The 27,925-nt window shown below is 36.0% G+C and overlaps 1 protein-coding gene across 1 annotated transcript in view; it reads left to right on the top strand.

Annotated features, from left to right (window-relative positions):
- LOC123556562 (cGMP-dependent 3',5'-cyclic phosphodiesterase-like) overlaps positions 1 to 27,925 on the top strand; it is a 175,976-nt gene that overhangs the window by 123,445 nt on the left and 24,606 nt on the right. The window contains exons 12-19 of the mRNA XM_053544451.1: positions 53 to 164; positions 5,698 to 7,069; positions 7,449 to 7,512; positions 12,878 to 12,977; positions 19,108 to 19,168; positions 22,373 to 22,454; positions 24,434 to 24,468; positions 26,956 to 27,071. Coding sequence (XP_053400426.1) covers positions 53 to 164; positions 5,698 to 7,069; positions 7,449 to 7,512; positions 12,878 to 12,977; positions 19,108 to 19,168; positions 22,373 to 22,454; positions 24,434 to 24,468; positions 26,956 to 27,071 — 1,942 coding nt within the window. The remainder of the gene's footprint in view (positions 1 to 52; positions 165 to 5,697; positions 7,070 to 7,448; positions 7,513 to 12,877; positions 12,978 to 19,107; positions 19,169 to 22,372; positions 22,455 to 24,433; positions 24,469 to 26,955; positions 27,072 to 27,925) is intronic.

Below are 27,925 nucleotides of genomic sequence, written 5' to 3'. Positions count from 1 at the left end.
GCATCATTGTTAGCACAGCTTTACTGATGACTGAATTATTTATCAATTTCAGGTTTACTGATCGTGACATATCTTGTATACACCAGTGCTTTCGATATACATCTACTGTTCTTACTAGTACCCTAGCCTTCCAGAATGAAAGAAAATTGAAACAACAAACACAGGTTAGAATCATCACATTTGACACAATATGTAAAAATGGTTGTTATTTGAACTGATTTATGTCTTTTTACAGACATATAAAAGCTGAAAATAATTATTTCTCTTGTCATTCTATGTTTTCATTTAGTTTAAACATATTTATTCTCCAATAATTTCAAGATACATATACAGGCGTTCCGGCGTTCCTACTCTTTCCTACATTTTCCTACTTTTTCTTTAACCCTTAGCCTGCTGCAGGCGAATTTAACAGCCTTTGCAAACAGCTTGGAACCAGATCAGACGCCGATTAAATCGGCGTCTGATCAGGTTCCAAGCTGTTTGCTACTCTGACAATATTTCTTCCAATTTTGGAGCAAATTGAATGAACTTTACAATTTTAGCAGACGACATTTCCAGCAGACGACAATTTATCTAGCATGCTAAAGGTTAAATGCCTCTTACAGTGAAACACCGCTCGCTCGAGCATCGATGACTCGAGCACCCGGGCCCGCTCGAGCAATTCATGTGGTCCCGGCCGATTTCCTTCTATTTTCTATGTGAAATTACCATGGCTGGGTCGAGCATCGATAACTCGATCGCTCGAGCATGACACCTGGTCCCTGTGTATTAATTTACTCTTTGTTGCTTCTGGCTAACTCAAGCAGAGGTGTGAAAATTTTTCGCAGCTTCGGCGATCAGTGTGTATCGGTTAATTAAAAGTTTTCGCACGCCGTGAAAATTGCGTTGTCTATTCCCTGACTATCTTAAATGTTTGTTTGTCGGTATATTTGATCTGATAATGAGATTTATCATTGATGGAAGGTTAAAGAAAAGTTTTATTGATCAAATTTTGATCAGTTACTGTTTGCTTTAGATTAAAGCAAGCATGTTATTTCTTATTGCATCATAGATAATGTTTGTGATACGTTTTTTTTAAATGTCACGGGTTTGTTATTATTACGCACTATCGTTTCCTCTGCAAATGGCCCTGATGACAATTGATACAATAAAACTTCAATTTTTCTTCGTATGTTGGTCAATGTTTGGGCCGCTCGAAACCATGGATAACTCGAGTATTTTGCTCATCCCCTTGCGACCTCGAGCGAGCGGTGTTTCACTGTACTTTTATTTACTTTTTGATGAAAACCTCCTGCTTCTCCTACTTTTTTGCTTGACATAAAAAGGAAAGGAAAAAAAAAGCCTTTAGTAGTTATATTTGCAGATGATGGACTTTTGATGTGTTGCTTGCAGTTTCTGGAGCCATTTGATGCCTCCTACAATACATTGCCTCATATCACGGTACCTATAACTCGAGACGTAATTATGTCTCTTCCCCCCTACCCATAGGGTGGAAGGGCTGCTGGAGAAGACGACCCCTATTGTTTTTGGGGTCACTCCATCAAAGGTCAAGGTCACAGGGGCCTGAACATTGAAAACCATTTCTGATCAGTAACTTGAGACCCACTTGACCCATAATGTTGAAACTTCATAGGATGATTGGTCATGCAGGATAGATGACCCCTATTGATTTTTTGGGTCACTGTCAAAGGTCAAGGTCATAGGGGCCTGAACATTGAAAACCATTTCCAATCAATAACTTGAGAACCACTTGACCCAGAATGTTGAAACGCCATAGGATGACTGGTCATGCAAAGTAGATGGCCTCTGTTGTTTTTGGGGTCACTCTATAAAGGTCAAAGTCACAGGGGCCTGAACATGGAAAACCGTTTCTGGTCATTAACTGGAAAACCACTTGACCCAGAATGTTGAAACTTCATAGGATGATTGGACATACAGAGTAAATGACCTCTATTGATTTTGTGGTTAGTCTATTAAAAGTCAAGGTTACAGCGGACAGAAAATGGAAATCCATTTCTGGTCAGTAACTTCGGTCAGGTTGATTGCCTTAATGAAATCTAGGTCGAATTTGAATATGGGTCATCTGATGTCAAAAGCTAGGTCACTTGGTCAAATCAAAGAAAAAACTTCTGTATGTGATAGAGGCTGTATTTTTCAGTTGATCTTCATGAATTTTGGTCAGAATGATTGCCTTGATAAAATCTAGGTTGAGTTTGAACATGGGTCATCTAGGGTCAAAAACTAGGTCATATCTAAGAAAATGCTTGTTTTATCACAAGAGACCAATTTTTTGGTCCAATATGAAATCACGAGGTCAAACATGTTTTACACTGTTACAGAGTGTTTCTTAGGTGAGCGACCTAGGGCCATCTTGGCCCTCTTGTTTACAAAAGCATCGTGTAGTTATCACTTTCATTTCATTTCAGCCTGATACTACGTCCAACTCGGCCATGTCCGAACACAGGCGTAATCATTAGTGATTAAAATATAAACATGAATTTAAGCTTCATAGTATGAAAAACGAAAGAAATATTTTAATTTGCTGTAGGTATTACATTTATCTCATGAACAGAAATGTTATTTGACATATTCTGCTAAAAAAAACTATAGAAAAACGTTTATCAAATATATGCATGAACATACAACATTTAGCACAGTGTGAAGTCGTACTCCATTTGTTCACCAAAATCTATTCCAAGTGTTCGTGAAGGAATAAGCGCATGAAAATATATGTGAATAGTTCTCTCCCAATATTTGTTTTGCCTTCAAATTTTATAATTCAACTTTAGATCGTAGTAAATGTACAAATAATATTGCGCTAATATATTTAGAATTAGCCCGAGACATTGTGCTCATTCGGTACCTGTACCTGACTATGAATAAAATGGGTCCTTAGTGACGTAATAAAGATGTGACGTCACCAGTGGCGGAAAACAAATCAATAATGTAGGTCAGTGGGTGACTTTCTTCAGGTACTACAAAGTGCTCATGACATGACATATTGTGTATTTCACAAGACAAGCACAAGAATAAATTTGCTATTCCAAATATTTTTCTTTTCGCCATTAAATCATCATTATGCTTGCAATCATGTCTGAAAGACTGAAGTACCTCGATTACGCCAGTTTTGAATAGTGGCTGCTTGTGACTCTGTGGACGAACCGTCATGGGAGGTAAGTAGAATCACGGATTGAAACTACCTGTAAGCCTATCAAACCATATGGGCACGCTGATTCAAGCACAGAAACTGCCAGTCAAGACATGTGGGTGTAAATTCCCTCCGGATGCTCTCCATTACCTCCAAATTTAGACCTAAAAATGCACCAGAGGCCACTGTTACAATACTTGCCTGTATCTAAAAAAATTTCAGGGGGAGAGCCCCCTGATTCACCTAAAATGAGGGTAGTACAGCCACCAGTTGAAGTTGAAATGCATCAGAGGCCACCATTTCATACCTGTATTTCAAAACTTTTCCAGGGGAGACCACCAGACCCCCCTCTGGCAAAGGCAACCCTTCAATGTCTACCTGCTCTCGGCGCTCTATATGCGCCTTGGCAGTGACGTCTTTGTTCTGAACTGGTGCCTCCCCCCCCCCCCCCCAACCCCAAGTATAAAAATTTCTGGGTCTGGGTCTGGGCCTGGTGTAGGTGTAGTATTACATATACACAAGCATTATAAATTTCAGGCCTTTTTTTCATCAATTTGGGAATGCCACCGACACTGGTGGAATTGGGAAAATGTTCTCGGAAATTATCTTAATTGGGACAGTTTGCAAATTGCCAAAATCTACATAAATGTGTTTTTGTGTGAAATATTAATGAATTGCATTTCAGTAATTGTTCAACAGTATTATAATTTACCTAAATACACATACAAATTAGCAAAACTATCTTAAAACAGCAAAAACCCTAAAAGGTATAATCATTTGGGAATTTTAAATTCAACTTTGGGGAAAAAACATACTTTTTGGCATTGGGATTACCTCCTTTTACCGGAGGTAGATTTATAGGGGGAAAGAGCCCTGAATTTTACTTTTTTTGTCTGCAACTATCCTGTTTTTCTTACTTTCTTGTGCAGGGACCTCCTACTTTTCTCCAACTTTTTTGCAAGGCCATGCTGGAAGGCCTGCATATAGTTCATAACAGATGATACGATAAATTGACGAGTGGAGATTGAACCCGGAAGCAAATTGCTTATTGAAAGGTTCTTTCCACTATGTTTTTATTTGCAGAATATATACAAAAATGATTTATATTATTGCTTCTTTCAACTTTTTTTTCCCAATGAAAATGATGTTTCCACTTAGCACAGTAGGTTGAGCACAACACTCGATCAATATTAACAAGTTTGATGTTTGTGAAGATACTTTACAGATATCAGTATTTCTGAAGTCAATCATCTTTCACCTCTGAATCATGTGGGGAAGTTGTCAGTTGCTATTGGAGATATTGCTACTTCCTTGGTTTCTATAAAGCTGTTTATATGTTTTTATTGTCAGAGTGATATCATAGTTCATGTCTGTTTCTTAGAGTTTTCTAAGGTCATTTTGTCTTCAGCTGGAATTGGGTAGGGGGGAAAAAATGAAAGAAATATGCTTTAGATTTCATATTTCTTGTTTGCATTACTGGCAACTGGCTGAAAGTCTTAGTCAAGATTTTCTCCAAAATGTCTATCAACAATTACAAATCAAATGGAAGATATATATGCAGTCTCATGAAAATGCAAATGAATGCATGATTTAAATCTTTGAGAAGGAGAAAATTACTAATTTATCACCATTTACAATTTGGTTATGAATTGTTATGTTTGTCTACTGGCTGACAACCAGGAGCCAAACAAAATATTCATATTTTCCCTCCAAAACACATGAACTTCATCACCTATTGCATCTGAAAGTATAATCAGCATCATATAGTGAGGTATAGTATGGCTTCAAAGGGACTGAAATAGAGTCATATAAGATAGTAACATTCAGGGTGTGATAAACAAGTAGCCCCAACAAATATCTTGATGTAGATTTGCTGTTATCTTGATATGGAAGTAAGTATATAAATTAATTTTACACACCTCTTCATCATTAGTCTTTCCAATAATGCGCATTAAAGATAACCCGTGTTTCAAAAGCAGCTGTGAAAGGATGTATTGCTAACTCAGTAATCTTAATTTGGTCTTACACAGATTCCTGATAGTTCAAATTGATATACAGAATAAAACTAGTGAAAAAATATGCAGCCCTGAATTTTGTTTGATAAATTCTGTGAAGTAGAAAGCAACCTGTGTTACCAGAACAAATGGAATATGCATTTTAAAACATAGATGAGGTATCATCATTAAACTTAACATTTATTACACAGATTCCTGATAGTTCAAATTGATATACAGAATATAACTAGTGAACAAATATGCAGCCCTGCATTTTGTTTGATAAATTCTGTGAAGTTGAAAGCAACCTGTGTTATCAGAACAAATGGAATATGCATTTTAAAACACAGATGAGGTATCATCATTAAACTTAACATTTATTGATGATCAACCTTGTGGTTACAGATTTGGTTCCTGTCTTTTGTAGATTTGATAGTCAGACTTTCTATAGTTGGTGTGTGATAGTAAGTTCCTTTTTTTTTCAGTAACCTTTAAGATATAGAAGATTTTTGCCATACATATACATTTTTTAGGAAAACTTTTTCTTATTTTCAGGCCCTGTTGCAGGTAGCCAGGGACTTGTTTACAAACTTAGGTAAGTGTAGTAAGACCTATAGTACAGGTCTGGACAAGTTTCCAATCCTAGAATCTAGAGACTGTGAAATTAATGTTTGTAAGGCTTTCTTCCTGGATACTCCTGCTAATGAATTCTTCCATGGTGTTAAAGGCCAATTGTATCCTCTCTATGCTGATGATTATTTGTTTGAAAAGATAAAAACTGATGTAACGGAGCTGAAAGAAACTAGTGTGGAGTTAACTGTAAAAATAAAGGAAGTTGATGATCGTATGAGTGTTCATACTAGTGAGATAGAGAAGATAGGAGAAGATCTAACAGAAATTCAAACTTGTTTAGCAGAAATTAATGAAAATGACCTGAACAAAACTGAAGACATGTGTAAGAAAGAAGTGGTGGCTGAAATTCATATGGAACCTTTTGATAATAGTCTAAGTAAGACTGTAATCAAAGAAAATTGTCTTACTGATACAACAGATGAAACCATAACCAGTTTAGATTCTTCTGATTCAAAGAAAGAAGAAAGTCTGGCTGATGGCAAGAGTTATAAAGTGGATGAACTGATTGCTTCCACTCAAAGGTTGAAAGAGTCTTTGAAAGCTGACACAAAAGATTTCCTTGAGTCTCTTAAAACTGCCATTAATGTCACTGAAGAGATTTTGTCACCAGGTGTTTATACATCAGATTCTGAGGTATCATTTGCTACTGCATATAGTAGTGATACTGATTCTGTATGCTCTGATAAAACCATAGATGATGTTTATGTTGATAGTGTGCAATCACTATACCCAGCTGGTATTGACATGAACGATGCTGCTGAGAATTTTGTAAAGAATAGGGCTGATGTTTTGGGCTTCCTGGAAGAAAATTCCCCTGACAAAGATGTAAGGAAGTCTAAAAGCGAACCACTTTTTGAACCAGGAATGTCACCAATAACAGTAGATAGCAAAGAAAATTTTAAGGAAGATTTTCGTAAAGAAGATCTTGATGATACAATTAATGGCATGTCAGATTGTTCTAAAGATGAAGTGTCTGATTTAGGCAGCTTTTTAACATTTGAAACAAATGGTAGTAAGAATATAAGTGACAAAGTTGGTAATGGGTCAAACCTAAAAGACACATCTAAAGCTGGTTTGAGAGGCACCAAAATTGGTTTTACTAAAGTCACAGGGGAAAACATCACAAAGGAAAATAATGAAATTAATATAAAAGATGCAGTAAAAAATATTCTTCGTGCCAAACAAGATGTAGCTGAGTGTAGGAGGGAAGGTAAAGAGGTTCTGACATGCGTGAGTGATGCAAACATTTCTGATATTCAAGCACCTGTAGCTGTAGCAGGATCAATTAATGATAGTAAGGTTCAAGAAGTTGAAAGTTCATAGTTGTTGTTGAGTTGTTTTTCTGTTGGTTTTGGAGGTTACCAAGTGTTTTTGGTGTTTTGGCCTGGGTTACAACAGTTAAAATTGATTCAGAATTTCCTGTTATTGTTTGCTTAGCTGTTCAGTTGTTGAATCAAGTTTCACAGAGGTGCCTTATAATGTTAAATTAAAAGTGACATTTTTAACAATATTTTGCACTGTAATTTATATATATATATGTGTACATTTTGCAATTTCATTTAACTCAGTATACTATGATTTAATACTTTAAAAACATACTTGATAAATTTTAAAAGCAGTGTTGAAGCTTATTCTCAGTGATGTTTACATGGCATTTACTCTCTTTATTACAGATGACCTCACAAAGTTGTTGAGAGAGATTATGCAACAAGCTAGAAATCTTACACATGCAGAAAGGTGACAGTTTTAATATCTTAAAAGGGACAGCTACGGGTTTCTCATGAAAAATAATTATGCCTGTATTTGTACCATTCACTCAATTCAGTTGGCAGGCTAGCTTTTCAGAGGAGTATTGTTTTCACAAAAGGTCTTAATCCAAATTTTCAACATTTACTTTTTACGATATATTCTGTTTCATGATAAATGAAAAGAAAAATTTGAATCTTTTGTCAAATTTGCCATAGAATTAAAATTTTTGTTTTTAGAATTTGTGATAAAAATTTACTATAAATTTTCTCATAGATCAATTAAACTTAATCAAAATGTGTGTTTGTATGCTAGATCCTCTATAAAATGTTGTTAGATCGATATGTTTCCCCATTCAGAAGTTATTCATCTTCAAAAAATTAATCCATTTAATTTCTGGGAGCCTTACATATTTTTAATCATAAAGCCAGTACTTGAGATATATAAATTTTCTATCATGGTGCCGTAGATTAGACAGAATTCTTCAATTTACTTTTTACCATGTGTTTACCAATTTATTACTCTCCAAATACGACATTCATCAGTTATAAATCAAGTGTGGAAATCACTGTGGACAACTTTCGTTCATGTACAACTATTAAACATATTATGTAAATTTTCTTATCCTATCAGAAGATGATGACTTGGAAAGTTACTAAGTAATAAATATGCAGAAAAAGACATGCACTGTAGCTTGCCTTTTCAAAACTTAAAAGACACCTTATTCAAATATTTAAATCCATAGAAGTTTTTATATGCCTGAAGGGACGTATTATGTTATACCCCCGGTGTCCGTCTGTCCGCAGTTTCGTGTCTGCTCTTTAACTCTCTAACCCCTTGAAGGATTTCAAAGAAACTTGACACAAATGTTCACCACACCGAGACGACGTGCAGAGCGCATGTTTTGGATGTCTCGCTTCAAGGTCAAGGTCAGACTTGAACTGCTTGAAGGCTTTCAAAGAAACTTGGCACAAATGTTCAACACACCGCGACAACATGCGGAGCACATATTTTGGATGACTCGCTTCAAGGTCAAGGTCACACTTAGCGGTCAAAAGTCTTATATGACTTTGCTCTGTGTATATACTTAGAATATTTTTTTTGTGGACTTTTTTTCCCTTTGTTTTTTGAGATAAAATTATGAACCTAAGATTCATGTACAAGATAAGCTGACTAGTTCATTTTTTTATGTGTAACTACTTTTGGTCATGAAGGGTCATTGGGAGATAGTTTTTTTTTTTCAAAAGCAGCTTCTGGTTTCTCTTTGAGCCATTTCAGTAGTTTGAGGCAAAGCTGTATACGATGGTTTATCCAGAAGTAATACTGTTGTAGCCATACAGAAATACAAAACAAAAACAAAATAGCAACAATTTGTACCCAAGTACCTTGATCTATTTGCAATGTTTTCTGAAAGTTTCATTTATCACTTATCGAGATATTGACTTACTGTTTGTTGCCCATCACTGACATTGTTGATGTCAGAAATTGTGGCAAAGCAATCAGTGTTTGCGTTTTCTGAAAATTTCACTGAGTCCCTTGGACACAGTACTCCCAAAAATGTGGAGTCCCAACCAAATATGACTGAGTCCCAGGTTTTGTGGCTACAATATTGACAATTGTCCATATTTTACAATAAATAACACCTTATTTAACTTCATAAATGTATTCCAGTTCAGATAAACACAACACAGGTATAAAGAAATTACAAAGTTTCATCAAATATGATGGGTTTGACAAGATAATAGTTGCTTTAAAAAATAAAACCAGTGTTTGCGTTCGCTGGAGACTCCTCTTACTTTTGGTTTCTAATGCTTGAGTCTGCTGTTTTCACTAATATCCGCAGTAACCTATTTCCATATAATTTACATCGATAATTAGCGATTTTCATCAGTACGCTAAACCAGTCTGAATACGTCACTGAATGACAATAGGCTTCCTCATTCTGTGCTATTTTTAGCTCACCTGAGCAATGCTGAGTTATTGTGATCGTTCAGTGTCCGGCGTCTATTGTCTGTCAACATTTAGCTTGTGTATGTGATAGAGGCTGTATTTTTCAACTGATCTTCATGAAATTTGGTCAGAATGATGACCTTGATGAAATCTAGGCCAGGTTTGAAAATGGATCATCTGGGGTCAAAAAACAAGGTCACTAGGTCAAATCAAAGAAAAACCTTGTGTATGCGATAGAGGCTCTATTTTTCCATTTATCTTCATGAATTTTGGTGAGAATGATTGCCTTGATGAAATCTAGGTCAGGTTTGAATATGGGTCATCTGGGTTCAAAAACTACGTCACTAGGTCAAATCAAAGAAAAACCTTGTGTATGCGATAGAGACTTTATTATGTCTCCCCCAGGAGACATATTGTTTTTGCCCTGTCCGTCCGTCCGTCCCTCCGTCCATACGTCACACTTCATTTCCGAGCAATAACTGGAGAACCATTTGACCTAGAACCTTCAAACTTCATAGGGTTGTAGGGCTGCTGGAGTAGACGACCCCTATTGTTTTTGGGGTCACTCTGTCAAAGGTCAAGGTCACAGGGGCCTGAACATTGAAAACCATTTCCGATCAGTAACTAGAGAACCACTTGACCCAGAATGTTGAAACTTCATAGGATGATTGGCCATGAAGAGTAGATGACCCCTATTGATTTTAGGGTCACTCTGTCAAAGGTCAAGGTCACAGGGGCCTGAACATTGAAAACCATTTCCGATCAATAACTAGAGAACCACTTGACCCAGAATGTTGAAACTTCATAGGATGATTGGTCATGAAGATTAGATGACCCCTATTGATTTAGGGGCCACTCCGTCAAAGGTTAAGGTCAGCGACCTAGAGCCATCTTGGCCCTGTTGTTAGAAAATAATGCTGTTGAAAATGAAATCGTGATTAGTATTCGTTGACTCTAAACTTGTAACATTCTATTTCGTTTTTACTTTTCGTCCCATGTACGCAATGGCCTTGAAAAATTTTGCATACAAACTAATTTTATTGCGTATTAAGATACTTTTATGTCGTAAACGCGAACACTGGCAGTGATAAGACTTAACACTACATGGCTAACTTTAACATGAAAGGATGCTTCTGTAGTTCCCATGGTTGATTGGTGAAAGACATTTCTTCACATCATAATTCAATATGATCAGATGTCAGTAAAAGATTGTCTTTTTATGCCCCTGAAGGGAGGCATATTAGTTTTCAACTGTCCGTCCGTTCGTTCGTTCGTTAGTTTGTTTGTCACAACATTATTTTTTTGCATGAAGACACTTTACTCGCGAACCACTGCACCGAGGACCTTCAAAGTTCACATGCTAATAGTACTTATTGAGTACACGACCCCTATTGACTTTGGGGTCACAAGGTCAAAGGTCAAGGCGCTGCGGGGGCATTTGTCACCATTAGTGACAGCCTTGTTTGATTATTGTTTCTGTTTACGAAAAAAAAAAAAAGCAATATTTTTGTGTGTAGTGAAGTGTGAAGCGCTACCTTTGAAGTTTTTGAGTCGGCTAAACGATGAAATCGTTTTGACGAGTCCTTGCTATCCAGCGATTCTCTAAATCTAAATGGACCAAATAACACAGTGAAGGGATGTAGTTCCATTAGATTTCTCAAACTTCAAACAGTTCACTGCATGAAAGAAGTTAAGTTGTGTGAATTCCCTTTGCTATGACCAATATACGATGTAATCTGTCATATTTATGACTTGTAATTGTGCAATACTCGAATGTAACTCATTAAGCATAAATGTGCATTTTATGAATTGCGCAGGCTTACAAAGCTTGCGTAACAAAGGCTGTATCAAGGGTCTACATTTTCAAAATGTCCTTGTGGTGATACCCAAAACCCTAATTGCAGGAGGGGGTATCCTCCCACACCCTCCCCCCATATTGCCACATTACAGTTTGATACATTTGCCCTTTTACCACCTGCCACAATGCCCATTTCAAAATCTGACTGCAGTTCAAAGCGGGAAGGAACACCCCTCCCCAAACCCACCCTGCTACCGACCACGTAAAAATGGCTCAAACATTTTTTTCAGCCCAGTATGGGCCTGTCTGTCTACATGAATCAAAACGGATAATTGAAATGGTTTTGAAGGGGTTAACAGGTCTGAAATAGAATAAATGATGGTTTTAACTAAAAAAGAACTGCATTTATTAACATTGGTTATCTTTTCCGAAATTGGTAGCTAGTCCGAGTAACTTCTCTTAGTTTCGAATGCGCAATTTTCCTGTCAGTGTAAACATTCATGACACTATATATTGACACTCAGCAACATTTACATATCTTTAAACGCAAAAGTAAGTATACTTTAAATTCACATCCTTTATAATATGATTGAACAATACCTAGCGTGTGACACGGTTATTGCCTGGCCCCTTATCTGTAAAATATCTGAACAGTTCTTTCGTCCATCTGTTACAAAATGTATGTGGCAATCCGCGCTATAAAATTTCAATATATAAATTTTCATATTCAAATTTTATCATGTGCGAATATATACCAGCCGATAATTGCCTGTTTTGGTAATGCCGGAGGCAAATGTTTACTGGAAAAATATTTATAGTCATGGGCAGTATCTTAGTGTCACCTGTCAAATTGGTAGTTTGTACTTTCAACATTTTTATTTTTGCGAACCACTCTTCAATTTTAGAGAAATATATTGGGTTTAAATACTTGTATAATGTCAATCAAAGTTTTACTAGGCATCGATTGAATGCCCATTTCATCTATTGTAACAAAATCTCTGTTCAGTTGGGGAAAAATACTAAAACCAAACTGAAACTGGTAGACTATACTACCAGTACATCAATCATTAGCCGACTCTCAGGCCCTTCAGGCCTTTGATTTGTATTTAATGAAACAAACATAGAAGATGATATTTACCCATTTAATTATAATTTAATTAGTGTACATCTTGATATAATTTCTATAATAATATAAACAATGAATTAATGCACTATGAACATAGTGGTATTACTTTTTGATCAACACTGATACATATATTCAAAGTCTTTGTACTTTTTCTAAGTACAAATGTTAAAATCCTTCTTGAAATTTTGTAAAGCTTGGGGATTATATTCTTTTTGTTCTGAATTTTTTTTCGCAGATTTTATCGTATAATTATCATAAAACTTGGTCTAGGAGCCAAGAAAAAGCTACTGATGTCTGAACAAAATAATAGGTTTGCTTGATAAAACTATATATATGACTGTAGTAAAGTTTTACCACTTCAGATTGTTCCATTGATTACATCAGGTTTCAGATTATATATTGATTAACAGGGTATAATGTCTCTTACTAAATCTGTCTCTTGAGGGCTAAATCATTAGGATGTATTTTTGTTGTTGTTGTAGATGTTCGGTGTTTCTGATAGACAGAGATACAGATGAACTTGTGGCCAAAGTATTTGATGGTATCACGACTAAAAAGGACAACGAAGTAAGCAGATGCTTGGTTAGTCAGTGTTTTACTTTCTTAGCAATGTAGAGAAATATTTACCATATTAATTCCATGAATGTAATCCCTTTATAACAGACCGTTGTACTGTCTGTAAGTATTGACCTGGCACTCATGAATATTCCGTATATTTCGGTAAATAAATCACCAGGTCAAAGGTCAAGGCGCTGCGGGGGCATTTGTCACCATAAGTGACAGCTCTTGTTTTCATAAATAATGTGAGAATAAAAGCAGTATCGATAACATTACATTGAAAAAAAAACAAAAAACGCTCTAATGTGATTTCGAACCCGTGGTAACGTGCTTGGAAGTCAGACACCTTACCACTACACTACCATGTCATCGGTTAACTTTATATGGTACTTTAGTAATAAAGATATTTTCAGAATACAAATATTGCATAAATAAATGAAAACGTCCGAAAATATTGGCGAAGATTAATGAGTGCCAGGTCAATACTTACGGACAATATTATGAGCAACAGGGCTTGGCAAACTTACTTATCTGCTTGTTAATACGAGTATAAATTGGCTTCGGGCAAGTGCAAGACATATAAAATATAAGAAATATAGTGAAAACAGAACTAAGAAGCAGGAGTATCTCGGCAATTGAAAACAGAAGTTATTTTTTTGCAACTCAAGTGTATCCAGTTCCGTTACAGTACCACATTATGATTGCACGTACAGTTTTCAGTGGACTTTAAAATAGACATTAGAAATAAACATAATGTTTTTGTGAACCTGAGATTTTGGTTGAGATTTTATTGAGCTGGACCAGAGTAACAGCCCTTAACATTCAAAAATATGCTTAAAGGGCTTAAAAAGTTTGTGTTGCATGTGTTTTACCTAGAGTCACAGAACCTACAGGATTGTTGTCAGCATGTAAAGTTGTACATCTGGGGTTCTTCAGGGTTTCATTCGGTGACAAAAGTGTTATGATTATGCTTTTTCATTTCCCATAATTTGTGTTTCTTGATGAAGTTTTGTAGTATTCATACCCATAATATGGCAAGATTGAAGTTTTCTTAGTCATGCACTGTCAACAAATAAGAAAGAGATTTTTTATGCCCCTGAAGGGAGGCATATAGTTTTTGAACCGTCTGTCGGTCTGTCAGTCTGTCCGCAATTTTCGTGTCCGGTCCATATCTTTGTCATCGATGGATGGATTTTCAAATAACTTGGCACGAATGTGTACCACAGTAAGACGATTTGTCACACGCAAGACCCAAGTCCGTAGCTCAAAGGTCAAGGTCACACTTAGATGTTAAAGGATAGTGCATTGATGGGCGTGTCCGGTCCATATCTTTGTCATCTATGGATGGATTTTCACAGAACTTGGCATGAATGTGTACCACAGTAAGACAACGTGTCATGCGTAAGACCCAGGTCCGTAGCTCAAAGGTCAAGGTCACACTAAGACGTTAAAGGATAGTGCATTGATGGGCATGTCTGGTCCATATCTTTGTCATCGATGGATGGATTTTCAAATAACTTGGCATGAATCTGTACCACAGTAAGACGACATGTCGCGTGTAAGACCCAGGTCCGTAGCTGAAAGGTCAAGGTCACACTTAGACGTTAAAGGATAGTGCATTGATGGGCGTGGCCGGTCCATATCTTTGTCATCCATTGATAAATTTTCAAATAACTTGGCATGAATGTGTACCACAGTAAGACGACGTGTTGCGCGCAAGACCCAGGTCCGTAGCTCAAAGGTCAAGGTCACACTTAGACGTTAAAGGATAGTGCATTGATGGGCGTGTCCAGTCCATATCTTTGTCATCCATGGATGGATTTTCAAATAACTTGGCATGAATGTGTACCACAGTAAGACGACGTGTCGCACACAAGACCCAGGTCCGTAGCTCAAAGGTCAAGGTCACACTTAGACGTTAAAGGTCATTTTTCATGATAGTGCATTGATGGGCCTGTCCGGTCCATATCTTTGTCATTCATGCATGGATTTTATAATAACTGCGCACGAATGTGTGACACAGTAAGACGACGTGTCGCGCGCAAGACCCAGCTCCGTAGGTCAAAGGTCCTAAACTCTAACATCGGCCATAATTATTCATTCAAAGTGCCATCGGGGGCATGTGTCATCCTATGGAGACAGCTCTTGTTTATGTCTGTGTAAGACAAGGTTTTCTCCAGGGAAAGATAAGGCGATCTGTCTTTCACCAATAGGTAGGCAAGAACATATAACTATACAGTGACAGGGTACAAGTGTCCTATAGACACAGATCCAGTGCCATCATAAATTGCAGGATGAGAACCAGTTGCATCAGGATGAGTAGAAATTCTTAGCAGCTGGTTCTGCAGGATGACTTTCTTTTAAACAGTTTGTAGAGGACAGAGGCAGAAATACTCAAGGAAAAATTATTGTTTTCTAGAAATATTTTCTGTAGATGTTTGACATACAAAACTTGATTTGTACAATATCTGAAAATTTTCCCTACTTTTTGGTCTTAAGGATGTATTTGAAAGATTGCTCCCTTGGGCATTTAATTTGGGTAAATATTGCTTATAATAGAGACATGCTAGTTTTCTTAAGATTAAATTTGATTTCAAAATGTCATTAAAATTTTCAACAAAATTTTTACTAGTTTAGCATTTTGAAAGTGCAAGTGAAGTTTTATTTATTTATTACCTCTATTTTCATAGAACAGATTGAAAAGCTCCTTGCCTTGTAGTGGATCATGTTCAAGACTTTGTTATTATTGTCCTTTTTAAGTTTAGTTAATTTGAGTTAAAGTTTCTAACCTGATATATAATATGATATATACAAATTGCCATTAAAGCCTGTATTATAGGTCCTTAATGTAGCATTATAATGTGCAAAGAATTTTTAGATTTTTGATAAAGCTTTGAGATCCTAATATGATCACCTTGTATATTATAAACACTATATAATTATACTGCATGCAGTTCTAAGTTTCTGCAGGGATAAGCCCTAGAGATTGCTAACTTTAAGTGATAGTATAATTAAACTTCAGTTGATGCTAGCACATTTGCTTGATGGGATCAGTGATTTAAATTTCTACAGGATATACAAAATTTACTTTAGTTTGTAGGCTTTTTCTGAAATTACAATTTCATTGATTTTCTTAGCATTAAAGTAGCTTAAGCAGTGACTTGTTATTAAAGAAATTTTGCTACCCTTGAGGTTTTTTTCTGAGGAAATATGTCAGTTATAGCTCTTACAATGGTATTAGCTTACCTTTCATGCACATGCAATTTGATTAATGAAAAAATAACACAAAAAAGCTGTTCTCACATGACACAGAATGATGGAGTGATTCTTGAAAGGAGCTAAAGTATGCAAACTCTATCTCCTTGAACCAACTTTGGAAGAGATATGAGTAATATTTTGACAAAGCCTTTCAGTTAGCTAATTGTTACTGCAATGAGTTTTTAGCTTTACTGTGTACAATATTTAGCTCACCTCAACTTTAGCTGAACTTTTAGTAGTAGAAAATGTGTAAGCAAATTGTAGATATATGATTAATGCAATGCTGTTAAATTGTAAATGATTTATCTATTAATAATACTTGAAATAAATCACAAGACATTTCTTGAAATCTAGATGCTTTGAAATATTGCACAATTCTTTGTATGAAACCCCAACTCATACATCATTTACTGGAAAATTAACGTACCAGAAAGACAGACTGGAGGCTAGAGGATGTAATTTAAAAAGAATGTTTGTGTCTTACATTTTAAGACAAGACAGATCTTCTGGGATTTATGAAGAAAATTTGTCTATACTAAGTCTCTCTTTTAAGAAAATATAGATAAGAGAAAATTGAGTCTAATGTGAATTGAGTGGGGTTAATGACGGAGCAGTTAGTTTCTGACTTGTTGATAGAATCGTATTACATTGTCATTAAGAAGAAGGAAAGAAATAATAAGGAAGATTGAATTGTTGATTTGCTTGTATTGGGCTAAGGGTACAAAACGGTCAAGTGGAAGTCATGTGTGAAAACATTTCTCCCATCCTAGGGTAAGTCTGGGGTGGGAATAATTAGGATTTTACCATAGACACTCGTGTATAATGCGCAGATTTTTTACCCCCGGGACTACCCCCAAATCATGGGTGCGTATCATACAGAAGTGTAGACGATTTTCTAGCTTCAAAACATGTTTGTTTACGATTTTCGTCAATTTGCTAAAGGGAAACTTAGGCTAAAAACTAAATTCCATTATGAAACAAAATTAATTTTATATAAATTCTATAGTATTTTGAGGGAAGAAATATAATAAATTGTAAATTTTATGATACTAATAAAAGATACGCTATTATTTTTAACCAAGATCATAATGTGGACAACAAAACTGACACAATGCGTCACGTTAACTGCCGATAATTAATGGCCATTTTATCTATAAAGTTTATCAGATAGTAACAAAGGACGATCCCACCTTTTGTTGATCACGGCCGATGAGGCCGCGATCATATTGAATAGGACAAGTTTATGCGCGCTGGGGAAAATATTTCATGATGGACCTGTGAATTCTTTACTTGTGGGTAAAACAGGTCTCATAAGCGTAAATACGACTAGCTTCTACTGATTATAAAACATACCGTATGCTTTGTTGTGAATTAACTGTTGTTGTACTTTTTGTAGTTCAACCGCCACCCTTGTTTAAGAGCAACATTTAAAAAACAAGTTTTTTTTCATCCTCAAGTAATAGGTAAGTAGACTCGCCCAGTTTAATCAATCTAGACGCATAATCTAACAAAATACATAGAGCGCCTACTTCACCCGATTTACATTCGGAACATTTTCACGCGTTTCGGGCTTTATCGTATGTTAAACATGGGATTTTTGAACCGTCCAAAGATGTTGGAAATGTTTGTCTCATTGTTTATTTTTTTTAATAAAAATGTTACTGCTTTCATTGTCTACCACTTTTTTTCCACCCTTGCCTGAAAAAACAGTAATGAGTTTGTACACTGTTCAGACAATTGTGCTCTGTTGAAATTTAACCAAACACAAGTTTACCTGCATAAACAGAAAGCATGATATGTCACCATGCGCGGATCCAGAGGGGAGGGGGGGGGGGGGGGCTGCTGCATACGACCCGACATAATTCATATTAATCATCTAAAAGAAACTAAGAATTTTACCTTCAAGAAAGCTTGATTTTATCGTTTTCCCAAATTTAACAGGTTAGTCCATAAAATTGTCCCAGAATGCAAAAAATGAAGTGCTAAATTTCAAAATTTCCAGTGGGGGGGGTGGGGATCAGACCCCCTCTGAGAAAATTGGCTGTGTCCGTGCATGGTCACTATACCTGTCCAATACTGGACATTATGGTAAACGCTTCTTTCCTGCACAAATGACAATTTCGCAACTTCTGTCCGGTTTGTACAAATTTCTGGCCACGATAAACCATTAGACTTGTAACCTATTTGAATGGAGAATTTGATTTTATTTTGAAAGTTGCCATTCAGAGCAAATAGCTTTCTATTTATTCATAAAGTTTAAATTTTAAAAAGAAACAATAAATTCTACTTTCATTTTCAGTCTTCCTTGATATTGACCGAAAAAAAAATTTCCCATGGTTTTAGGCAAAAATTGGGGATGCATATAATATACGAGTACACATTATACACTGGTATCTACGATTTGTTAATATTTATTATAGATTAGAACAAATTGATAAGGGAAAGCTTTCTTACTCACATGATAAAATTGAAGTGTTTTTAGGGACAGAATTCATTTCCATTCCCCTCTCCAAAAAGTATGTTTTCCCCCATTTTTAACAAAAACTCGCATTAAAAAGCATATTCCAAGGAAAAATGTAAGTGTATTTGTATACCTAGGACAACGTGCTTCTTAATAATTTTTCTGGAGTGTAAAGTACTACATAATTGCGAACTGATTTCCCCCTATTTTAGTTGTTAAAGACGTTTTCTCTTTCTTTGGAACCCTTCCATTTTCCTTACAAAACTTAAAAACACTGGGTTAATGTGCCTAAATAAGTTGTGATTATGTCTCCCAGATGTAGTGGGGGTGGGAATATTGATTTAATACTGTGACAGCAGATCATGATATTGATTTTAATTAGTGCATGAGAAACCAGGGTTTTGAAATAACATGTGTTTTCTTTTATCTTGTTAGGTACAGGAGGAGATTAGAATGCCAATTACTCAGGGTATAGCAGGAAAAGTGGCCACCTCAGGTAATGATTCACTATTATTTATGGTGTAGCAAGAAATGTAATAACTGCTGTATATAGGCTGTAATGATAAACAATTACTCTATGTATAGCAAAAAATGGCTACCTTTCATAGCAAACAATAACCTTGAAAATAGCCATCTCTGGTAAAAAACAAGTACTCAGTTCATAGCAGGAAAATTGCCACCTGCTGTAGTAAACAATGATCAGGGTATAGCAGGAAAGTTGGCCACCTCCTGTAATAAAGAATGATCAGAGTATAGCAGGAAAATTAGCCACTTTCAGTAATAAATAATGATCAGGGTATAGCAGGAAAATTAGCCACTTCCAGTAATAAAGAATGATCAGAGTATAGCAGGAAAATTGGCCAGCTCCAGTAATAAAGAATGATCAGTGTATTGTAGAAAAAGTGGCCACCTCCAGTAATAAAGAATGATCAGGGTATAGCAAGAAAATTAGCCGCCACCAGTAATAAAGAATAATCGGGGTATTGTAGGAAAATTGGCCACCTCAAGTAATAAAGAATAATTGGGGTATTGTAGGAAAATTGGCCACCTCAAGTAATAAAGAATGATCAGGGTATAGCAGGAAAATTGGCCACCTCCAGTAATAAAGAATGATCAGAGTATAGCAGGAAAGTTGGCCACCTCCAGTAATAAAGAATGATCAGAGTATAGCAGGAAAATTGGCCACCTCAAGTAATAAAGAATGATCAGGGTATAGCAGGAAAGTTGGCCACCTCCAGTAATAAAGAATGATCAGAGTATAGCAGGAAAATTGGCCAGCTCCAGTAATAAAGAATGATCAGTGTGTTGTAGAAAAAGTGGCCACCTCCAGTAATAAAGAATGATCAGGGTATAGCAAGAAAATTAGCCGCCACCAGTAATAAAGAATAATTGGGGTATTGTAGGAAAATTGGCCACCTCAAGTAATAAAGAATAATTGGGGTATTGTAGGAAAATTGGCCACCTCAAGTAATAAAGAATGATCAGGGTATAGCAGGAAAGTTGGCCACCTCCAGTAATAAAGAATGATCAGAGTATAGCAGGAAAGTTGGCCACCTCCAGTAATAAAGAATGATCAGAGTATAGCAGGAAAATTGGCCAGCTCCAGTAATAAAGAATGATCAGTGTATTGTAGAAAAAGTGGCCACCTCCAGTAATAAAGAATGATCAGGGTATAGCAAGAAAATTAGCCGCCACCAGTAATAAAGAATAATCAGGGTATAGCAGGAAAGTTGGCCACCTCCAGTAATAAAGAATGATCAGTGTATAGCAGGAAAGTTGGCCACCTCCAGTAATAAAGAATGATCAGAGTATAGCAGGAAAATTGGCCAGCTCCAGTAATAAAGAATGATCAGTGTATTGTAGAAAAAGTGGCCACCTCCAGTAATAAAGAATGATCAGGGTATAGCAAGAAAATTAGCCGCCACCAGTAATAAAGAATAATCAGGGTATTGTAGGAAAATTGGCCACCTCAAGTAATAAAGAATAATTGGGGTATTGTAGGAAAATTGGCCACCTCAAGTAATAAAGAATGATCAGGTATAGCAGGAAAGTTGGCCACCTCCAGTAATAAAAATGATCAGGGTAAATGCTAGGAAAGATTGGGCCACCTCCAGTAATAAAGAATGATCAGGGTATAGCAGAAAATTGGCCACCAGTAATAAAGAATATCAGTATTGTAGAAATTGGCACCTCAGTAATAAAGAATGATCAGGTATATGCAGGAAAGTTGGCCACCTCCAGTAATAAAAATGATCAGGTATGCAGGAAAATTGGCCACCTCCAGTAATAAAGAATGATCAATGTATTGTAGGAAAATTGGCCACCTCCAGTAATAAAGAATGATCAATGTATTGTAGGAAAGTTGGCCACCTCCAGTAATAAAGAATGATCAATGTATTGTAGGAAAATTGGCCACCTCCAGTAATAAAGAATGATCTATGTATTGTAGGAAAGTTGGCCACCTCCAGTAATAAAAAATGATCAGGGTAAAGCAGGAAAGTTGGCCACCTCCAGTAATAAAGAATGATCAGGGTAAAGCAGGAAAGTTGGCCACCTCCAGTAATAAAGAATGATCAGGGTAAAGCAGGAAAGTTGGCTACCTCCAGTAATAAAGAATGATCAGGGTAAAGCAGGAAAGTTGGTCACCTCCAGTAATAAAGAATGATCAATGTATTTTAGGAAAATTGGCCAGCTCCGTAATAAGAGATCAGGTAAAGCAGAAGTTGGCCACCTCCAGAATAAAGAATGTTCAGGTATTAGCAGGAAATTGGCCTACCTCCAGTAATAAAGAATGATCAGTGTATTTTAGGAAAAGTGGCCACCTCCAGTAATAAAGAATGATCAGGGTATAGCAAGAAAATTAGCCACCCCCAGTAATAAAGAATGATCAGTGTATAGCAAGAAAAGTAGCCACCCTGGTAATGAACAGAAATTCAGGGTATAGCAAGAAAGGTGGCCACCTCCAGTAGTGGTTAATAGTGTGTAGCGAAAAAAGTGGCCTTTTCTGGCTATGGGCTTGAACTGGTACATGAAGGCTTCAGCTGTATCTGATATTGCTCTCTGTTAATTTTTTTATAGATCTGTAATTTGCTTAACTTTCAAGATGGAACCATATTTACCTGTTAGAACTGCTGTACTGGAAACTCCACTTATTAGAATGCAGAGCTATTCCGTTATAAAAAAATGTTACAAAAGAATTGTCTTTTCTTTTGCCAGTCCACCAAAGCAAAAAAGGCTTTGTAGAATTCCTACATTTATGACACAATACTTATAAAATCATGCTATCCAGAAATTAGTTATGTGTACCTCAATTTTGTATTTGGTAATATTGTTGTTGTTGAAAGTCTTAGGTGTTATTTCTTTATGATTGAGAAACCTTTGTTACCAATGACAAGTTTTGTCTTTCTTTGCAAAAATGTGTACACGGTTCAGCCTCTCTAGACTGATGTTGTACAGAGCTTGTTGTATTTCTGATTAGAGAACATAGAAATGGTTCATATTGGAGTTATACATATGAAGTTATTACTGCTTATTTAAGGAAGGACAGAAGAAAGTTTACATACAGCCAAGATTTGAGTTAAGAATGCAGTTAAAAGCCAAATTTGACTAAATAATTTTTAATTTAAGAAATGATATTAACTTGACCAAATTGTACTTTTGACTGTATTTATGGATCAAATGTTTGAATTGATTATTACAGGAGAACTGCTCAACATAAAAGATGCATATTCCCATCCATTGTTCTACAGAGGTATTGATGATTCCACAGGATTCAGAACTAGGTAACAAACAATATTTATACAAATTTCCAGTTTCAAAACTTTGAGCTCACATAACCATGACATGCACAAAGTTGGCTTTAAGAATTTTTGGATATATGGGTGGCGGTTACTGCCAAAGTTATTAAATATACAATTCATCCATTAACAAGTCAGTTAGTGCAGTGCATTTCAACACAGTTTAATCTAAAACGCCATCTCGTCCAATAAATTTGCATTCAGCGCATTGTATTCTAAAGCCATATAATACAAAACTTCATGCTGCCTACTAAAACTTGAAACGATATGTTTAAAAACTTGTGGCGGTGCACTGTGATATGAAATCATCAGACAGAACATGATACCGTGCATTTCAATGTGAAGCCATTTAAACCAACATAAGAATGTGCAACGTAAATTGAAATGACTTATTACAACTTGACGCCATCTGAAGCATTTTGAAACCACTTTGTGTAATTCAGAGCGGTGTATAAAAACATGATGCCATCCAGTCCAGTGTGAAGACGTTTAACGCAACATAAGTTTGTGCAGTGTAAAATGAAACGATACATTAAACATTGGAGCATTTCCCCAAAAAATGCTGTTTTCAAAGGCAGATAACTTTTTTTCAATGACTTTATTGTATATCTTTGTTTCTTAGATAATTGCCCTTCAATATCCAAAGTTTTATTGGGGAAAATTTCACCTGTCTCATATACGGAGACTTGCGTATGCCTTTGATGTGGTTTAGTAAGATTTTTATATACCCCTGAAACTTATACTTGTTAATATGGTGTTTATATACCTGTGAAACTTGTACCCGTTGGTATTGTTAAATAAGGTCGTTATATGCCTGTGATACTTCTACATATTAACGCTGTTTGATAGGATTATATGCCTGTGATACTTGTACATATTAACACTGTTTGATAGGATTATATGCCTGTGATACTTATGATACATGTTAACACTGTTTGATAAGACATTTATTTGCCTTTCAAACTTATACATGTTAATGAGGTTTAATAAGATCTTTATATTCCTGTGGAACAGGAAATATTATATACTTGGCGTCATTGAAAAGTTACCACTTAATATATACATCTTTACTTGTTTATACAATATCTACGTCGCTTTTTCATGGCATGTGCGTGGTCTTTTACCTATAGACCCTGTCTGATCATGTCTCCTAACCCATTTCTTGACTGTCAGGTGAGAATAGCACATACGACGTGCAATTTTACGACATGAAAGTTCGACATCAACCATGTCAATGGCCTTATGGCGTTGATCGTGCCTTAAACGTGACATTCTTAGCAAGGACATTTTGGATTTTTTAACTTATTCCTTTTAGTCTGTCAACTAACTTTCAAGTGCGATGAATGATTTGCGATAGAATTTTCGTACATGTAGACATTGCAGGAAAAAGTCATTTTGCACGTGCAGCCCGTGCCTCAAATGGAGTTAATCGAATTTGACAAATCTTTACACCAGTGACGTCTCAGTTGCGTCAAAAATGTAGTCGTGTTATGCTTTTTACACAGTCCGGTGCGATTTTTAAAATATAAGAGCCATTAGGGTGGTAACTTTTCAGTGACGCTGAGTATATGATCACATGCTGCAGGCAGGCTGAAAGAGTAGTTCTTATCCAGTGTTCCATAGCCTCGGTCATACTGTTTATTAGTATGTATTATATCTGAGCTTATTTTAAAAATCAGTTGGATTCTCTTAGCAGAAATTTTGGAAAATGCTGTCTTCATTGTTCTCTTTCAGTGGCCTTGATCAGCCGTTATACTAAAAGCAGCTACATCAAAACCAATTATCAACTGTATTGAAAATAATCATTGCTTCAATGGAACTGAAATGAAAATGTTTTCAAGCAAATACATAAAAGTGAAGTATTTCCTCTAACCACTTGTAGGTTTAATACAGAGAGCATTTCCCACAGGGACAACAAGTAATTTTCTTGCTAAGTTAATTCATATTTTTTCTTTTCATTTCAGAAATATATTGTGTTTTCCAATTAAAGATGAAAAGGGTAAGTAATGTGTAAATCCTACTTTCTGATTGAGTTTATAAATACAAGTCTTTAACTAACTGAAGATCTAGGGAAATGGTTTTAACTAGAAAATCTTTTACTAAAATTCTTGAAAAATCTCTTTACATGAATATATGAGGTCAAAATCCTTTCTGCACAGTTGCACTGTAATAATGCATTAAATTGAGAAAGTTTAGGCATGTGCCAGGATTATCACTTATTTATTCAGAATTCTGGAGACTGTTGCATGCTGTCTTGAAATAAATCATGGTGATTTATAAAATGTATATATTATTTCAAATGGAATATGACAGTCTAAAAGCTTAGAAGTATTTTATGTGTTGCCTCTTTTTAAGCATTAAATTTGTCTAGAATGTTGATCTTTTTGTTGCATTTTAATGAAATGAATGTTGGACATGCATCTGAAATTCTTGGAAAAGCTTTTTAATTTACCCAAGCACACTATATTTTATATAAAATACTTTAGTTATCTCTGAAAGTGCTAGCACTATTTAAGATAATTTTGCAGCAGTGTTCCTTGGGTGTTCTCTACCGAATTGAAGCTATTCTGATATGTCTAAAAAACATGACCACCAAGAGTAGGTGCTGGTTTTCTCTACATGGCTATTGAAAACTTTAAAACTCACCACCTCTGAAGTCAGGGGCTTGAGTTAAGTTTCACAGCAGCTTTCTTAAAGTGACACTGTCAAATTCCTTTAGGTCATTCTCTCTCCTTAAAAAAATGGCTGCCGGAAGCTAGTTTTCACTATATGGAAATCTTTAAAATCTTTTCCTTGAAAACTTGCCCAATTTCAGAATACTTTCACAGAAATATTCCTTGGATGACCCTCTTACAAAGCTATACAAATTGGGTTATCAGTTTTAAAAGATTATTGTGAAAGACTAAAAAGTATATTATGTAAATCATACACTGCTAAACTAGACATATAACTTAGGTGTGATTTTTAGCTCCCCTGAGCAGGTAGATGTAGTGGTAAAATTTTGTTTGTAGGTAGCTTAGGTGGAATGGGGGCACTTACCCTGTAAATGGCTTTTAACAACTTTGAGTCACTTTGGTTAAGATCAGTGATAATAAAAATGGAATGGTTTTTGCTCATTATCTCAAGCTTGGGTAAACCTATTGTCACCAAACTTAGTGTGAAGATGACTTTTGTAATGCAAATCAGATCATAAGTTGTATACTGTTACACCCTGCAATGGGTAAAATTACGAACATTTGTTTTTCATATACTACCATTTTAACTATTAGCAACATGTTCCAGGGTTATAGGAAAGGTCTCCTTCCATCTGTCGGTCCGTAACATTTTGTGTCCACTCTGTATCTCCTAAACTCCTTGAAGGATTTTCATGAAACTTGAGTCAAATGATCACCTCGTCAGTACAATGTGCAGAATCCATGAGTCAGCCATGTATGCTCAAGCTCAAGGTCACAACTCAAAGTCAAAGGTTTGAGCCTTTCATTTTGTTTCCACGCTGTATCTCCTAAACCCCTTGGAGGACAATCATGAAACTTTGGTCAAATGATCACCTCATTAAGACCATGTGCAGAACTCATGAGTCAGCCATGTTGGCTCAAGGTCAAGGTCACACCTCGAGGTCAAATGTTTGAGCCTTCAATTTTGTGTCCGCTCTAAATCTCTTAAACCCTTGAAGGAATTTCATGGAACTTGGGTCAAGTGATCACCTCATCAAGACGATGTGCCAAACTTATGAGTCAGCCATGTTGGCTCAAGGTCAAGGTCACAACTCTTGGTAAAATGTTTGAGCCTTCCATTTTGTGTCCGCTCTGTATCTCCTGAACCCCTTGAAGGTACTTCGAGAAACTTGGGTCAAATGATCACCTCATCAAGACAATGTGCAGAACTCAAGAGTCAGCCATGTCGGCGTAAGGTCAAGGTCACAACTCAGGGTTAAGTTTGAGCTCTGTCTCCTAAACCCATGAAGGATTTTCATAAAACTTAGGTCAGTTGATCACCTCAACAATATGATGTGCAGAACTCATGAGTCAGCCATGTTGGCTCAAGGTCAAGGTCAGAGCTCAAGGTCAAAGGTTTTAGTCTGCTCTGTATCTCCTAAACCCCTAGAGGGATTTTAATATGACTTGGCTGTAATATTCCCCTTATCAAGACAATGTGCAGAGTTCAAAATTCACCCCTGCCAGCTAAAGGTCAAGGTCACAACTCGAATGTTTAATGGTTCCACCCAATACCATCAACCCTTTCACTATCCATAACAGTGGTGGGGGATATAGCCGTCTTTCAGACTGTGAGGAAGCTATAAAGCTGACTTCCTGAAGCTAGTATTCTTACAGAGGTATCTGCCTGTGCCTGAATTGTGATCAGAGTACCACCTAGGGTCTTCCTGCACCATTTAAGCTGGAAAATTGTCATGTGGCTTGGTTTCAGAGTCGCTAAAAACGCAGTTAAACAGCAAACAGATATACTTACAGATTAATTTGATTTTCAGGGAGAATACTTGGTGTAGCCCAGCTGTGTAATAAACAAAATTGTCCATGTTTTACAACCTTTGATGAAGAGATAGCAACTGCCTTTGGTATATACTGCTGTATTAGCATCAGTCATGTAAGTATGATGGCATTTAATAGTTGTGAAGATTTAAAAATTGTGATAGAACATAATAGTTGATAGAGAATAACAGCTTGGATATGACATTTTGCAAATTGAATAAGACAGGATACAGATTGAATTGAATTTAAAAAAAACAAGAAAACAAAACATGATATATGCAATGGATATGACATTAAAACTTAAATATGCCATGATACTAATTTAGTAGAATATAATGCACAATTTTTCTTGAAAATATGATAGGAGATGGTGTAGAAAATATGATAGAAGATGATGCAGATTTTATTGAAAATATGATGAAAATTGAATAGAACATGATACAGTTTGAAAAAAGTGAATACTTACCTCTAATAATATGAATGAAAATCACTGGTATTAATGGATTTGTTGGTGGTAACAGCTTCACAGCATAAAATGCAGATATCAGCAGAAATTTTCCTGCTGTGGTGTTGATTACTATGAATGTAAAAGACCCAATTAGTGCTGTTGTGAAAGCAGATACTAGCACTGATAATGCCTGAAAGCCATAGAAAGAGTACCTGTAGTACTGATGTCGCTTTAACATTGAGCTGTTTGTTTAAACTAAGATGACTATGTTTCAGTCACTGATGTATAAAAAAGTGATAGACTCACAGGTTCGCAATAGTTTAGCCAACGAACTGATGATGTACCATATGAAGGTCAGGGTCATTCAGTGTGTGTGTTTAATTTGTACACCCCACCCCATGTGTGTTAGATCAACTATATTCACCTTTTTGTTTATGCACTGTAGGCCTAACACAGTAAAGTCTTGTTTAATAAAACTGTCTCAATTCAGGAAGACTGTATTCAGAAAATCTATTTTCCAT

Source organism: Mercenaria mercenaria, chromosome 5 (assembly GCF_021730395.1).
Source record: "Mercenaria mercenaria strain notata chromosome 5, MADL_Memer_1, whole genome shotgun sequence".
Lineage (NCBI taxonomy): Eukaryota > Metazoa > Mollusca > Bivalvia > Venerida > Veneridae > Mercenaria > Mercenaria mercenaria.
The sequence above is the reverse complement of the archived record's forward strand: the minus strand, read 5'-3'. Positions and strand labels throughout refer to the sequence as shown.